The sequence below is a fragment of the Vigna unguiculata genome, chromosome 9 (assembly GCF_037176805.1).
Source record: "Vigna unguiculata cultivar grain cowpea cultivar isolate G323 ecotype 2 chromosome 9, ASM3717680v1, whole genome shotgun sequence".
In the NCBI taxonomy this organism is placed as follows: domain Eukaryota; kingdom Viridiplantae; phylum Streptophyta; class Magnoliopsida; order Fabales; family Fabaceae; genus Vigna; species Vigna unguiculata.
The window spans coordinates 41,821,300-41,836,356 of NC_140800.1; the positions used below are offsets into that span (position 1 = coordinate 41,821,300).

The following is a 15,057-nucleotide window of genomic DNA, read 5'->3' on the forward strand; positions in this document are numbered from 1 at the left end:
ATCATTTTCTTGATTCACAGCATTTCTTATCCGGTGATAGACACATTTTCGTGAATAAATAATTTTATACATAATTTCACACACACACACACATCTTAGAAATTCTATTTGAATAGTATAGTATTGTCTATTAAATTATAATAGTTTGTTTATTTTTCTTAATTTATAGATTTTTTTCTTTATCCTGAACAGGAATATAATCAATATAAAATTTAATGTAATAATTTATTTATTGAATTAAGTCAATAATATAATTGATTGATTGTGATTAAAAATTGATCTCAATAAATAAATAAACAAAGAAATATCATTTATGCTAAAAAAATATATTGATCGTTAAAGTTCATAAAACTAACCACTAAGAATGTTAAGGTCATTAACATATATTTGTCCTCATTTGATAAGTTTTCTTTATATGTAGTAAATTTGAATTCAAATTTATTACTTATATTACATTTGATAATTTATTAATGATATAAAATGATATTGTATATTTTCAATGGGATTTTATCACATTTTTTGTTAAAAAGTAATGACGACAATAATGTACACATGATTTTTAATTTAAGACTAAAAAAATTATGTGTAGTATCTCACATTTAATAAACAAGATTTTACTCTAAATTAATACCTTATTTATTAGATTTCAAAGTCAACTCCTTCTCTCAATGTGATTTATTAATATTACTTTACAAAAAACTTAACACTTTTGTTAATAAGTATTTTAAGTATTTACTCGATCCCATGAATCAGATTATAAGATGAAGTTTGCATTTAGTTATATAGTTATGAGACAATGATATTATGATTCTCATTTTCTGATTCTCATTCTTTACTTCCTAACGTGGTTTAATGGGTTTAGTATGAGTTATTGATTAATTTACCACTATCTTTTTCTTTGAAAAAATTAATACCACACACTAAGTCACATCAGAAAATAAAATATGAGAGTCAAACAAATAAAAGTCATACTACAATTTTCCTAATTACTTAATTGATGTAGGAGTTCAATAATTCTTTTTTAATTTTTTAATACGACGTCTAAGTTTATATATTTCAAACTATTAATGAAACTAAATTATTATTTTTTTAAATATGTTTATTTACTTAATACCTTAATGCCACGATAATTGATTATGATACAAGATACACAAAAATACTTATAATTCAAAATTTTCAAATATTTTTAAAAGTATCTTCATAAAAAAGTGAAAAAAGAGAGAAGATTTTCAAGTAAAATAAATTAATTTTAGCGAATTCACTTAAGAAAGTAACAAAATAAATCTCTTGATAAAAATAAGTCATAATTTTTTAGTTTCTAAATATTTTATAAATGCTGTAAAATTGTTTTTTTTACTAACTATTCTTTTAGTATTTTAAAAAATAAAGTCTCAAGTCATGGTTGTTTACTCTTTATAACTTCCGTGAACATGATGACGCATATGTAAATATTTCTCAAAAAAAAGTAGTCGGTGTGGAAATTTTTCATAAAGTCGAAATATTTATTGACTAATAGTTAACTACTGATTTGTTCGTGTATTAAGATTTATGTAAGAGATAATTGTTTTTTAATATACACTTGTAAGATCAAAAAGTTAATTAATAAATATAATTATTTATCAATTATATGATACATGTGGACACGTGACTCATAAATTTAATAAAAAGTATTCATAATCATCTTACAAGATATTACGTAAGATGTTAGAAAAACCTTCACATACTAAAAGGGAGAGTTAATTTAAGGGTTCTGGTAACACCTGAACCATTTGCTTAACTTAAATAACTTGCTTATATGTGAAAAAAATTGCTTTGTTAGTTATTAGTTTAAAAAAAATAATGATTATAAACAATTTCTTTTGAAACATTGATTAAGGTTAGCTAATAAAATCCTTTAATTAAAATTAAATTAATAGCATTGTCACAATTAATAATAAAATTAAATATACTTTTAATTCTTAAATTTAATACGAATTTATTTCTGCCACAAACTTTCATATAATTTAGTTTCTAAATTTCAAAATTGAATACTCATCTTATTCTTATCGTTAACGTGTCAATAACTATTTCAATTACACGAACAAAATTACATTTACACTGCAAACATATTTAACACCGAATAATATAGATTCGCATAAAACAGTGGAATAAAATTCTGAAAGTATTAGGTACCTTTTTTCCAGAAAAAAAAATGATTACAAATGCAGTTATTATTAGAAAGGCACGAAGAGAAGAACCTAACGGTGTGAATGAGTCATGTTCAGAAGATGAAATGAACCGTCTTCATCATCTCGCAACCCCATGAATGAACCTATTACTCTTTTGCATAAGCTTAGAAATTTTACAGAAAATAAGAGAAAAAGAAGAAGAAGAAGAAAATGGTGGTTCATGGTTGCAGCAGAGTAGCGCAGTTGACAAGAACAAATGCACATGCTTGTCGTGTGATTGCCGCTTCACCTCAACATTAAATTTCCTCTCCCCACTGTTTCTTCTTTTCTCTTCTGCACAGAAAGCGACACAATATGACATACACACTTCAATCCATGATTTCACACACAAGCACACATTTATTTCACCAATCTTATATTAATTTCTGTATATTATAAAAAAAGAAGTATATTTGGTTGAATTGGAGATATATTTGGTAACTTCAAAAAGAAAGTCTCACATATTAATGAGTTAAAAAAGAAGAAAAGAGAGACAAAGAGAGGTATGAAAAAAGATTCAAAAGGTGTAAGAAAAAAGAGCATTCTTTTTGGAAAACCAAAAAGCAGTTGAAACCTTGGAGATCAAGAAGAGAAGAGAAGAGAACACCCATTACCAACACAGGGCACCCTTTATGCTTCTGCCTCCAAAAATCTCGTTCTTCATGCATTCTTAACATCAAACAATGAAAATGAACCTTCTTTTTGTCGTTATTCTTCTTCTGCACTACGTTGCTGCTGCGGACCCTCCTGCTTCCTCTCCTCAATTTCCACCTGATTTCTCTCCAGGCACTCATTCATCTCTTTCCCATCATTGGGTTTCTTAATCTTTGTTAACTAATTGGTTTTACTAATGATTCTTTTTTCACTGATTCTAACAACTGTTAAAGCAGGGGCGGAGCAGCATCACCTGCACAAGAAAATGCTGGTAGCTATTGTAGCAGCCACCACTTCACTTGCTGCACTCGTTTTCGGTTTCTTATGTTTCTGGATTTATCACACTAGGTGTCCAATAAAATCCAAAACCAAAAGGGTTAAAACTCCTGGTCCAGGTGCGTGTTTATTTTGTAATGTTCCATTTCTCGTATACCTTTTTAAGAAAAATTCAGAATTGAATGGACCCTATGGTATTGTCTGAGATTACTTTCTTTTCTCTCTTTGTGTTGTGCTTTTGAATGGCAAGATGCAGAGAGGGGGATCACCCTAGCACCGTTTCTGAGTAGATTCAGTTCCATCAAAATTGTTGGTATGAAGGAGTCTGTGCCGATAGTTGATTATAAGCAAATAGAAAAAACGACCAATAATTTTCTGGAAAGTAACATCTTGGGCGAGGGTGGTTTTGGATGTGTTTACAAGGCTCGGTTGGATCATAACCTGGATGTTGCGGTAAAAAAACTACACTGTGAAACTCAAAATGCGGAAAGAGAATTCGAGGTAAGAATGATCACGTATTGCTTGTTCATTTGCTGGTTCTCTGTTTTCAACTTTTTGTGTCTGGTCGATTCATTGAATGGTGTGATGAAATTGCAGAACGAGGTGAAATTGTTAAGCAAAATTCAGCATCCGAATATAATCTCCTTACTGGGTTGTAGCATTGATGGTGACACGAGGTTTATCGTTTATGAGTTGATGCGAAATGGATCATTGGAAGCTCATTTACATGGTAAAATACTGTATCCCATGCTTAAATGCGTAGCAGAGAGGACCCATTTTTTTATCTTAAATTTTGAAAATCGTTTCTAAAATACATTTGTTTTAGAAACCAAAGATCAGAAAAGGTTAGGAGATGTTTTATTTTTTCATCTGGAGATTCAAAGGATAATAATTAGAAAACACAATCGTGTTCCTGAAGCAAACAGTCTCAGATGTGTTCAAAACACAGGAAAACTTTTCTGAAACAGTAAACAAACAACATTCCATTCTCGTTACTAAATTCTTATCGTGTCATTCTTTTCCAAAATCTTATGCTGAAGGACCTACTCATGGCTCGGCATTGACATGGCACATGAGGATGAAGATTGCTCTTGACACAGCAAGGTAATGTTCCTTAAAAAAGATCTTGATCTTTCTCTTTTCTTCATTATAACTGTATTAACACTCTTCTGCTATTCTGACAGAGGACTAGAATATCTGCATGAACACTGCTACCCTGCAGTGATCCACAGAGACATGAAATCTTCCAATATTCTCTTAGATGCAAACTTCAATGCCAAGGTAAGAAAATCACATTAGATTTTCCATAAAAGTTACTTCCTTTTTCCATTACCAATTATTTTCATCTTTGTTGTATTCACCTAAGTTTCATATCATGTGTTGGCATCCTCGAACTTATTGGTGGTGGATTCAGCTGTCTGATTTTGGTCTAGCCATAACTGATGGGTCCCAAAGCAAGAAGAACATTAAACTATCGGGTACCTTAGGATACGTAGCACCGGAGTATCTTCTAGACGGTATGCCAACTAAACCTGTTATCATTATTATACGCCATATGCATTGGTTTGACAAGTTGGATATTTTACTATATTGTAACCCTTTAGCAAACCAGATCCAAGAAATTGTTTCTTAGTCCTCTTTGATTTTAAGGTGGGTTTGAACATATGACCTGTGTATCTTGTTCTTATCTTGGACATGTTGTCATGTACCTGCCCTGTTGAAAAGTCACATTTACACGCTATTTAAATTGACCAAATCACCATGTGATACAAAATGAATACACATGGAACAAATTTTGAAGTTAATAGCAATCTCATGCTTTTAGTTTCTAATCAATGGTTACAGAGCACTTTTTTTTGAAGTGTATGTCTCTCGCTTTAGAAATGGAATTTATTCTTGTCTGCAAAATGGGAACACCTATAAGCTTTCCACAATTTATTTGAAAGTTTGATGTCTCTGATGTGTTTTTGACTGTTGAGAGGGATTTCATTTCAATTGTGGTAGATATTATTCCTTTAGACATAGGTGATTGGGTCAATATACCAGTAATATTTTAATATTATCATGGAGAAATGTCTTAGATTCATACCAAACCAGGTTCATGTACCAATGTGAAATTCATCTGTAGAACTAATTATTGAGGATGCTTCAATTCAATTATTTTACAGGTAAATTGAGTGATAAAAGTGATGTGTATGCTTTTGGGGTTGTGCTATTAGAGCTTCTACTAGGAAGGAAGCCTGTGGAAAAACTGGCACCGACGCAATGCCAGTCTATAGTCACATGGGTATGGGCTACTTTTAATCTTATGTATGTACCTATAACTATGGAAAGGAGTGTAAGGTACATAACTATTTATGATTGCAGGCCATGCCACAGCTCACAGACAGAGCCAAGCTTCCAAACATTGTGGATCCAGTGATTAAGGACACAATGGATCATAAACACTTATACCAGGTTTGTGATCCTGGAATTCAAAATTCAAAACTCATTTCCCACACAAGCACTGTACTAGGTACTTTGCTTAACCAAACAAATGTACTTTTCTTTGACGGGTTTTGTACTTCATAGGTTGCTGCTGTAGCTGTGCTATGCGTGCAACCAGAACCTAGTTATCGCCCTCTCATCACAGATGTTCTTCACTCACTTATCCCTCTTGTTCCCATTGAGCTTGGAGGAACACTGAGAGTTTCACAAGTGAGGCAGCATGCCTCTCTTGCTGTGAATTCTCGTCATTGATAGTACCTATCAGTTTTATAACAGTGATAAAGAATGAATGCTGCCAATACACAAATACTTGAAATTACAGATAGTCCACGACAAACAACAAGAACATTGATTTGGGAAGGGTGTTTTTACCTTAAATAGGGGAAAAGAGCATTAGATTGTTCATAACAGATGTAAAGAAGAAATTTTTAGTTTTACTTTGTTTTGGGTAGAGATGGATTGTGTATAGACTCTATACAGTATTGAATTTGTATAAATTTGGATCTGTTGTCTTCCATTCCATTACATAAAGACAAAATCTCACTAGCAACCTCTTAAGTGAATCATGTATTGGAGCTCTGAAATGATGATGAACAGTCCAAACAAGGTGGTCCAGGACCAAGTGACTGACCGATACTTCAAAGCACATCATTTGTGATCCATGTGATTTCCATTGGGGTTAACAAATAAGGCAAGAAGTACATAGTCCGTCTATAGAATGAAGCCTGAAAGTACCATTTACTTTGCGACTTTTTAGTTTTACTGATATTCTTTTTACAACGGTTTTACTAAAAATATGTGCCTCATGCATAGCCTTCCATCAGTATGTTTCAATTGGGAGTGAAAAAGGTTGGATCGAAGGAGTAAGGGTGAGAAAAGATAGAGTTGGTCACATTGGAACACATGAAATGTGCAGAAAGTTTACAAATCCAGAAGATGAGATGCGGAGAATCTTGACGCTTATAATAAGAAAGGCAAAAAAGTTGTTTTCCGATACTGAGGTACATTATGCAAGCGGAAACATAGTTTTTTTTTTTTTTTTTTAATTTTATTAATAATCTTTTTTTATTTATGAATACGTGTAAATTTTTTTAAAAGTATGCTATTACTTTTATTTTATATCATTTTATTTATTTATTAAGTGAAAGCACAATAATAAAATACCTTATTTATTGAATATTATATTAAAATTTTGATGTAATGAGATGCTTAATTGTATAAAATTAAATATTAAATATTTTAAAAATTTACAATTTAGTTATATTTAAAATGAGTAGTTATCTTTTTATCTCCACTATTTATTAGTTGGCTTAAATACCTTTTTTATCCTTATTTTCGTAGTGTTTGTTGTGGATAGTCCTCATTTTTACCAAATGTTTAAAATGGTCATCATTTTCGTAGTGTTTGTTGAGGACGGTCCTCATTTTTACCAAAGGTTTAAAATGGTCCTCATTTTCATAATTTGTGTTTAATTTAGTCCTTTTCTGTGATGCTGTTTAATTCGTGTTTGTATTACATTGGACTGGAGTGTAGTAATTATATAGTTGGGGATAAATATGTGAGCTATGGTTTATCGTTGAACCATCAACATTGCACGAATTGCTACAATATTGTTGCCTTCAACGATTACAACCAGAGATAAAGGAAGAAGATTGGACCGTGACATGGGAAGAAGAAGATTGCAACAACACGGAATGGAGGAAGAAGATTGCAACAACTGACCAACTGCCTAACAATTCATTTTCAAAATCCTAAGCTCACTTATTTATCCTCAAATAATTACTACAATTGTACAATACACATAATACACCGCAGTACAAACCGTTGCTGATTTAAACGACGTCACAAAAAAGAACTAAATTAAACACGAATTAGGAAAATGAGGACCATCCGCAACAAACACTACAAAAATAAAGATAAAAAGCTATTTAAGCCTTATTAGTTTTTACCATCTTATTCGTTACTCTCTTTTTTTTCTTCTTTTTTTTTCTCACCATTATTTCTGAATTTATTTTTCGTATTAATATTCTTAGTTATGAATTTTGTGGTATAACTTTAACATTATTATAAACTATAACATAAATAATTAGTTAGTATTTATATTTGTTTACAAATTTTAATTAATTACGAGCTTTTTCACCATTATTATTATAAATTATAAATTACAAATAATAATAAGTTTGTTAGCAATAAATAAAATTATCTTTCTTTTCACATATTTTTTCCAACCACACATTTTTTATTCATTATATATATATATATATATATCATTATATATATATATATATATATATATATATATATATATATATATATATTTGTTTGCTCTTTTCCCTTTATCTTTGTGCTCTCAATCAAAAGGAGCACTACTGAGACAATGAGATGACTTTGTGTTTTTTATTCAAGCAAACCATTCATGCATTTATTTTATATATATATTTTGTTCCCATTTTCAGTTATTTTATGTTTAAATATAACCTTTTCAATCACAATACATGGATTGGTTTGTTTGTTTATAAATGATTTGATCATATTGGAGACATGCTTATGTAGAAGCCGAACATATGAAAAACATACATGTTATTTAATTCATACATACACCGTTTTAGTTTAGATGTCAAGACATGAGGCATTGTGAAAATATTTCATGACACCATATTTACCACTGAACTCTCTTACAGTCAGAACTAATATTATCGAGATAATCTTTCCAGTTCATTTTTAAAAATTTCACACTTTTCTAAGTGCTTCAATTTTTTCTTCAATCAAGAAAAGATAACCATAGGCTATCACCCACAATACCATTGGAGATCTAACAGTGCGAAGATTCAGTATTTCGAAAGAGAATTCTAAATCCCGCTTCCATTTGCCATAGTACATTCAAGATCTCAATAAATTCACTATTAAATCAAAAACGATAATTAGTCACAAAACATATTACGGGCCAAAATATAACAGAGAAACAAGCCATATTGGACAGGAGGATGCATGCACAAACAAATGTTACAACTCAGGTCGGGTCAATACCTCAGATGCATTAATTCATATAAACAGAAAACCGCCCCCCTTTAGACTGATAAAATCCCTGAACAAGCATTTTCCCCCATCAACAACATCCATTCTTAACTTACAACTCAATCATACTATAACCCCTTTGCACTCCTCGAAGATCAAAAGCACTGCTCAAAATACCCAAAAAGGTTCAGGAATCAAGACATAAAATAATTAACCAACGAAAATATTCTTACACGAATCTGCCCTTGCCAAAACCATTATAATAACATGTTAAAACATTTATGTAAAATAAAGTAAAGTAGCAAAATATATATTTAATTTAATAAAATTTCAACCTTAAAAAGTCAAAATAATATTTAGTCAACAAGATAAGCCAAGCAGTATTTAGGTAATAAAATCTCAACAAAATTATGTTAAAATACGAAAAATTTACTCTATAAAATCTAAATTATAATTCGAACTCTTCCTTTAGCAAATTACACGCCCTAAATTCTAAAGTTTTCAAAACAAACCTTACAGAACAACCCGTACTCTTAATCTGAAATGATAATTTCAGTCTAACACTGATTTCAAAATGGATGCGTAGCGTTCAGGAAGCACTTTGAAAGATGAAAAATACGTGTAGCATTTGACTGAAAAAACCAATTTTAAATCAAAATCCATGGTAAAGCAAGTAGAAAGCATGGAGAAGTCACAGCTAGCTGTTCTTTATAGATTTATCGATCAGCAATTTGAACTAAAAAAAAATACTCAAACGAATTTGCCTAGTTAACATTTTGTATTTCCAATAAACCAGCTTTGCATCTCTTTTGACCCAGAAGCCATTCACATAAAGTCTGCACATCCATTCAATGAATTCTGGTACACCAGACAAAGAAGACTAAAAACAAAAACTAGTGACAAGTAAACTGGAAAGGGCAGGGGAAAAGATTTCAATGTTTCCAATGTAAAAGAAAACCGAACACAAATTTCAATTGTGATACCATCTCAATCACAAATCAAACAGTACCGCTACTCAAGCAATAGAAAAATAAACATCACTACTACGGCATGAATAGTTGTGATACATATTACAAACTGTATCATAAGGAAAGGCATAACTAAGATGCGTTATGCACAATGTCAATAATGACGAAAGCACCAAAACATTGTTGCCTACCAATGAACATATAGAATAAAGTAGCCCGCCTAAACCACCATGTAATACCATGTATCGCACACATAAAGATAATACGCACAGAAGAGGTTATCAGCAGTCAAATAAATTAAAAGGAAACTTATAATAATCCTGAAGATAAATAGCGAAGATTTCCAAAATACTTTAGAAAGCGGTGATGACCACCATTAATATAAACTACAATAAGTTTCCTTACACAGTATAGTCTTCAAGTAAATGAAAAACACAAAAATCTCCAAAACAATGTTTTCTCCTCAAAAGAAAAAGAAAAACTAATTAATTGGATAAACCGAACCGAGGCAGAGCAAAGACCTCAGAATCCAAGCTTGGTGCGACGCCAGTGGCGGCGCTTAGCATTGTACCTGAAAGACAAAACAGAACCTTTATCCTGAAAAGAGTAAAATGAGACGTAACGGGACCGGTATTATGCGAAAGGTAGGGAATTCGGACCTGATGGTGTTGTCGGTTCTCATGCGGATCCAGTAGGGGATGGGCCTGTTCTGCCTCATCTTCTTCGCCAACTTCTTCTTGATTCTGAAAGTCTTGTGTGACGGCTGCAAACAACAACAACAAAATCAGATACAAATCAAACTCAAACGCTGAAAGCGCAGTGGAATAGTTATCGCTTCTGCAACAATTACAAATTGAAGGGTAGAGATTGTGATTTTGATCGAGAAGCACCATTTTCGCTTTGTCTTCTGGATGTTCGACTGCGACGGCTGTGGAACTGAGACCGAACAGCGAAAACCCTAATAACCAAACCCTAAGGAGGAGATAGAAACTGGTCTTTGTTTTATACCCATACCCATCACCCTAATTGGGTTTTATCTTTTTAATTTTCTATTCTTATTTAGAAAACAAATAACATACAGTAGAAATGTTTTCTTGAAAAATAAATTAATGAGTTAAATAAATTTTAGGGACTCGTCTATTTTTATTTCGAGCACTCACTTGTTTTTTATTTACAAATTGGATATATTGTTAGTTAAATATATTTTATTTAAGTTCATCGGTATCTATAAGGTAATGTGTCACACCATACCATGAAAATTATGTTGGTCATTATAATAATAAGTAAATTGCACAACCATGAAATATATTTTTGTTTAAAATGGTATCATTATTATAATATTGTAATAAAGAAAAAGATACATATAAATGTTTTTTAAAATCTTAAACAGTTTTTTTTTTATGAATGGTTAAATATTTCATTTAAAAATTATTGAATAGTCAACCTAAATATAGCTCCAGGAAGTTCTAAATTTATTTAAAACTACATCATTTATAGAGTTTTTAAATATATAATAAATCAACCTATAATGATATGGCTGGTATTCTTGTGGAAAAACATCTTAATTCTTTAATATTTTTCTCTATGCTTGTTCCTGTTAACCATTTATCTCTTCTAATTATGTTATAAGCTTTTGTATGGATCAATTTTAATATTTTTATTAATTTCCGTAAATAATTGTAAAAAATACTATCATGATTTACCGTATTTACAGTAAAATTAAAATATATATTATACATTGAAGACTATTTATTTATCATTGAGTTTTAATTATAAAAAAAAATCAATGAAATATGTCTTAAGGACCAGTATGTTTATATGGTTTTAAAAAAAAGGTTCAAATAACATCATTATACATTATTCCAACTCTCACCTAATCAATAATATTTTGTTAGATAAATTTATCTGTAAATTCATTTGATTAAAAAAGTTGTTGCCGTGTAAATTATAGTAATATAATCCAGTGTTATATATGACATTATACATACTTTAACATGTATGTAAATAAGGATAAAATCTTGACTTTGGTTGTGTGTTTTTTATCAGCTATTTAATATATCTCATTTTTAAAACTAAGTTTTAGATGATTAGGAACTGCAGGGTCTTTTTGGGCCAGGGTTAATGGGTTGGTTTAAGTCATTTGGGTCATGGAATGGGGCTTAGAGCTACTAGAACTATTTGAGCCCTGGTATGTGTAATTGCTAATTGTACCTTATATTAACAGAAGAAAACTAAAATATCTTCTTTCTCCATTGCACTCCCTGAGAGGAAGAATAAGAAGAAAGAGAACTTGTTCTGAAAATCTCATTATGAAGCTATTATTTATATTTGAAATATGCATTTTATATTATGTAGAAAAATTTGTCTATAAAACTCATCCGAGAAGAAAAAGCTAGAAAAAAAAAATGAAACATATTTGTGGAAACAATAGTTGGATTTGTGCCTCTTACTATAGTTCTCCTTCAGCCCATTATACAAACCAATTGTTTTTGCCTTCAAACAAGATCTATATTAATTAAAAGTAATATTAAATTAAAGTAAATTTTACTTTAAAAATAAATTTTATTAAAATTAGACGTAACCTCACTTCACAATTCAACGAATTTATAAACTTAAGTTAAAGAAGAAAAAGGTTACTAAAATAAATAAGTATCTGATTTCTTTTCTCTATTTTTCATTAATATGAAATAAGTATATAATGTTTGATGGGATGAAAAAAGTTGGAGCATAAAATTATATTAACGATAGATAATTATAATTAAAATAAATACGAACTGATGTGCGTGAGAAAAAAATGCATTATAATCAGAATTTCAATGTATAATGATAGCAATTGGTTATTTATCCAAACTTGCATACTAAATTAAACTTTCCACTCTGCAGATTGAAAAATCATTTTAACAATCTCTTATATAAGTTATATGTTATTTTTAATCAAAGCATATGCATAATTATATAATATACAAATATAAATGAGTATTTTTAATTAACAGAGGGAAAAAAGATCGAAAAAATTCAATGCTTACTGGGCCCAGTCATTGTGGCTTTCAGCTCGGCCCTAACTAAGCGCCTCTCAAACGTGTGAAATAAAATTGTATTTGTATAATAACTAGAATCAAATTATTTTTCTTATACTTTCTCAAAAAATTAATTTGATATAATATAAAAATATTATTTAATTTGACTTAAATCTGGAAGCAATAACAAAGCTGATTGGATTTCCCACAAGTTAAAATAAGTCATCTTAATTAAAATATAAATAAATTGTTATAGTTTAGAATAAAGTAAGTTTACTTTAAATTTCAATATAAACCACACAATGATTTCAATTTGAAAAAATATATAAAAATTCTTATAAAACAATATCATCACTGTGAGTTGCATTTGAAAATCACCATGCATTTTTAAAATAATAACATTAAGTAGGTTTGACATAGTTGAAAATTGGTAATATTTAAGTTGATTAGATATAAAGATAAATGAAACTGTAACATCCAAACCCTGACAAACACATAAAGTCACATGGCAATAGGAAAATTGCTCAGGACTTTCTTCCAAGTCCTTAGAACTTCCTCAATTATCGCTACGTACCACTCCTAATTTCAAAAACTCCCTATTATATTACCTTAAGTCCATTTTATTAGAACCTCCCTAATCATAGCTTTGTTGAATCTCTCTCATGGTTTCTGTTACCTAAATCTACTTAGGATATTTGAATAGACCGTTTCCAAGGCCATTTCAAACCCTTTTTCATTAATTTGCTTTTTAGGTGCCAAGAAAGTAGCTGCTTAATTTTGTAATTATTTTATAACTCCATAGCCTTTTTATAGATAGATTGTGACAAGTTTCATATTTATTTGTAATTGTGAGAATTTAATAATAAGTTTTATATCTTAAATTCTTAACGATCTTTATCATGTATTTATATTAAAATATATTTAGTGTCAATAATTTATTTTCTATGATTATATTGGGTATGATTATAGATTGTGATTCTGTACGATTATATGACATTAGTCTTTATATATATAAAATTTTTGACACAATTTTTATCTCAAAATCTTAAGACAATAGTTTTATAAGTTTTTATTCCTATATAGTGTTTAACTTTGTCTTTTCTATCCAATATAAAACTTTGATTCACATTTAGACTATTCTCAACATAAATACGTGTAAAAGATTGAGAGAGTTTATTATTGTAAAAACCATAATATAGAAAACATGAACCATAAAAACACAACATTAATAGGTAAAAACAAGATTATGAGGAGAGAAATGTTATTTAATGTAGAACCCAACACAATGGTTTTAGCAGTTTTGTACAGAAGCAGAAGCATGTGCTTCATCTTGACTAACTTCTGTGGGGACAAAAACAACATCTCTGGCGCATTTAAGTGTCTTGGGATAGGGTGGATAAATAACTACATCAAAATGTCAACAACCACTTTCTTAAATCTACTTCTAATGGATCATAGATTCTCTCCTTAGTTTTTATTTATGTCACGAGAATAGAAGACACACAAAAATTCAACAGTTAAAACTCTCTCTTAGGTAAGCTCCATTAATTTTTTGTTTAGCATAACCATTTGTCACGATGCGTGCTACTATTTGGAAAAAAAAATCCAAATTAAAAGAGAATTTGGTCTTGTCGTTTTCTAAAATTCTAAAATCAGTGTTGTTTCTTCTAAGAGCATGATAGAGAAAGAGATTAGAACAAATTTTGTGTGTGATACATGTTGGAGATGTTGAAGTTTTAATAAGATTAAGATTGGTTGGTAAAACGTTTGGTATAACTAGCACTCTATTATATGAGCAGATACACGTTCCTGGTGGAGAAAAAATTGGAGCATCCACATGGAAATTCCATATGACTTTTCCATTAATAGTTCTCAAATTTGGATCATGAAAAACTCAATCTACGACTTTCGATAAAAGTTGCGAACTTGTTAGAAAAATAAAATAAAATACATTTTTACAATTACATTTAAAAATAATATAATTTCTAACCATTTGGTAGTGAAAAAAATACAGAAAAAAGTGTTGAACATAAAATGCGACGAGAGGGAAATGAGTCACATCATGTCTTAATTCACTCTCACGGTTCACTCCCTTTTGTTAATTTGTTTGCTTGCTTTCCAACGAAACCGCGTCAAAAAATCACGATTCAGAAGCATTTATTATGCTTATTTTTCAGCACTGCAACAACTTGAAAAAAATTGGCAAATTTCATCTCCAGCTAATTTATGTTAATAAATGGAAAATTGTTTCAATGAGTAAATAGGTGATTAGGTATAAAATAGTTGTCAATTTCGTCTTCACTATATAGAAAAAGATGTAGACCATGAAAACTAGATATTTGCTTTAGATACAAGAAAATAATTTCGTCTGCAACAAGGTATATGCACTTGTCAACAAATTGCACTCAAAGTTAATCATAAAACATGTGCATG

The 15,057-nt window shown here is 30.0% G+C and overlaps 2 protein-coding genes across 3 annotated transcripts; one reads left to right on the forward strand and one right to left on the reverse strand.

Annotated features, from left to right (window-relative positions):
• The first annotated feature begins 2,288 nt into the window (after positions 1-2,288).
• Positions 2,289-6,141, forward strand: LOC114162445 (putative receptor-like protein kinase At1g80640). Of its 2 annotated transcripts, none has more exons than XM_028046344.2 (10): positions 2,289-2,993; positions 3,098-3,256; positions 3,394-3,638; positions 3,735-3,867; positions 4,178-4,241; positions 4,322-4,418; positions 4,552-4,654; positions 5,306-5,424; positions 5,505-5,594; positions 5,709-6,141. In XM_028046344.2, exons 1-10 carry the CDS (start codon positions 2,891-2,893, stop codon positions 5,874-5,876), a joined length of 1,281 nt encoding a protein of 426 aa, XP_027902145.1. In that variant the 5' UTR covers positions 2,289-2,890; the 3' UTR covers positions 5,877-6,141. The 2 variants fall into 2 exon arrangements, with proteins under 2 accessions (XP_027902145.1, XP_027902144.1); XM_028046343.2 differs by having other exon boundaries at positions 2,292-2,993; positions 3,388-3,638.
• Positions 6,142-9,956: 3,815 nt separating this feature from the next.
• On the reverse strand, positions 9,957-10,640 carry LOC114162772 (large ribosomal subunit protein eL39). Its single transcript, XM_028046747.2, is given in 4 exon segments — positions 9,957-10,178; positions 10,267-10,370; positions 10,498-10,581; positions 10,584-10,640. Coding segments are annotated over 4 exon segments (279 nt in total). The 5' UTR covers positions 10,626-10,640; the 3' UTR covers positions 9,957-10,129.
• Between the last annotated feature and the right edge of the window lie 4,417 nt (positions 10,641-15,057).

Excerpts from the sequence above, each read along its gene's own strand:
- LOC114162445 (XM_028046343.2), top strand. The coding sequence starts at position 2,891 with ATGAAAATGAACCTTCTTTTTGTCGTTATTCTTCTTCTGCACTACGTT. Across the intron at positions 5,425-5,504 it reads GCCAGTCTATAGTCACATGG|GCCATGCCACAGCTCACAGA; the intron begins GTATGGGCTACT and ends TTATGATTGCAG. Across the intron at positions 5,595-5,708 it reads ATCATAAACACTTATACCAG|GTTGCTGCTGTAGCTGTGCT; the intron begins GTTTGTGATCCT and ends TGTACTTCATAG.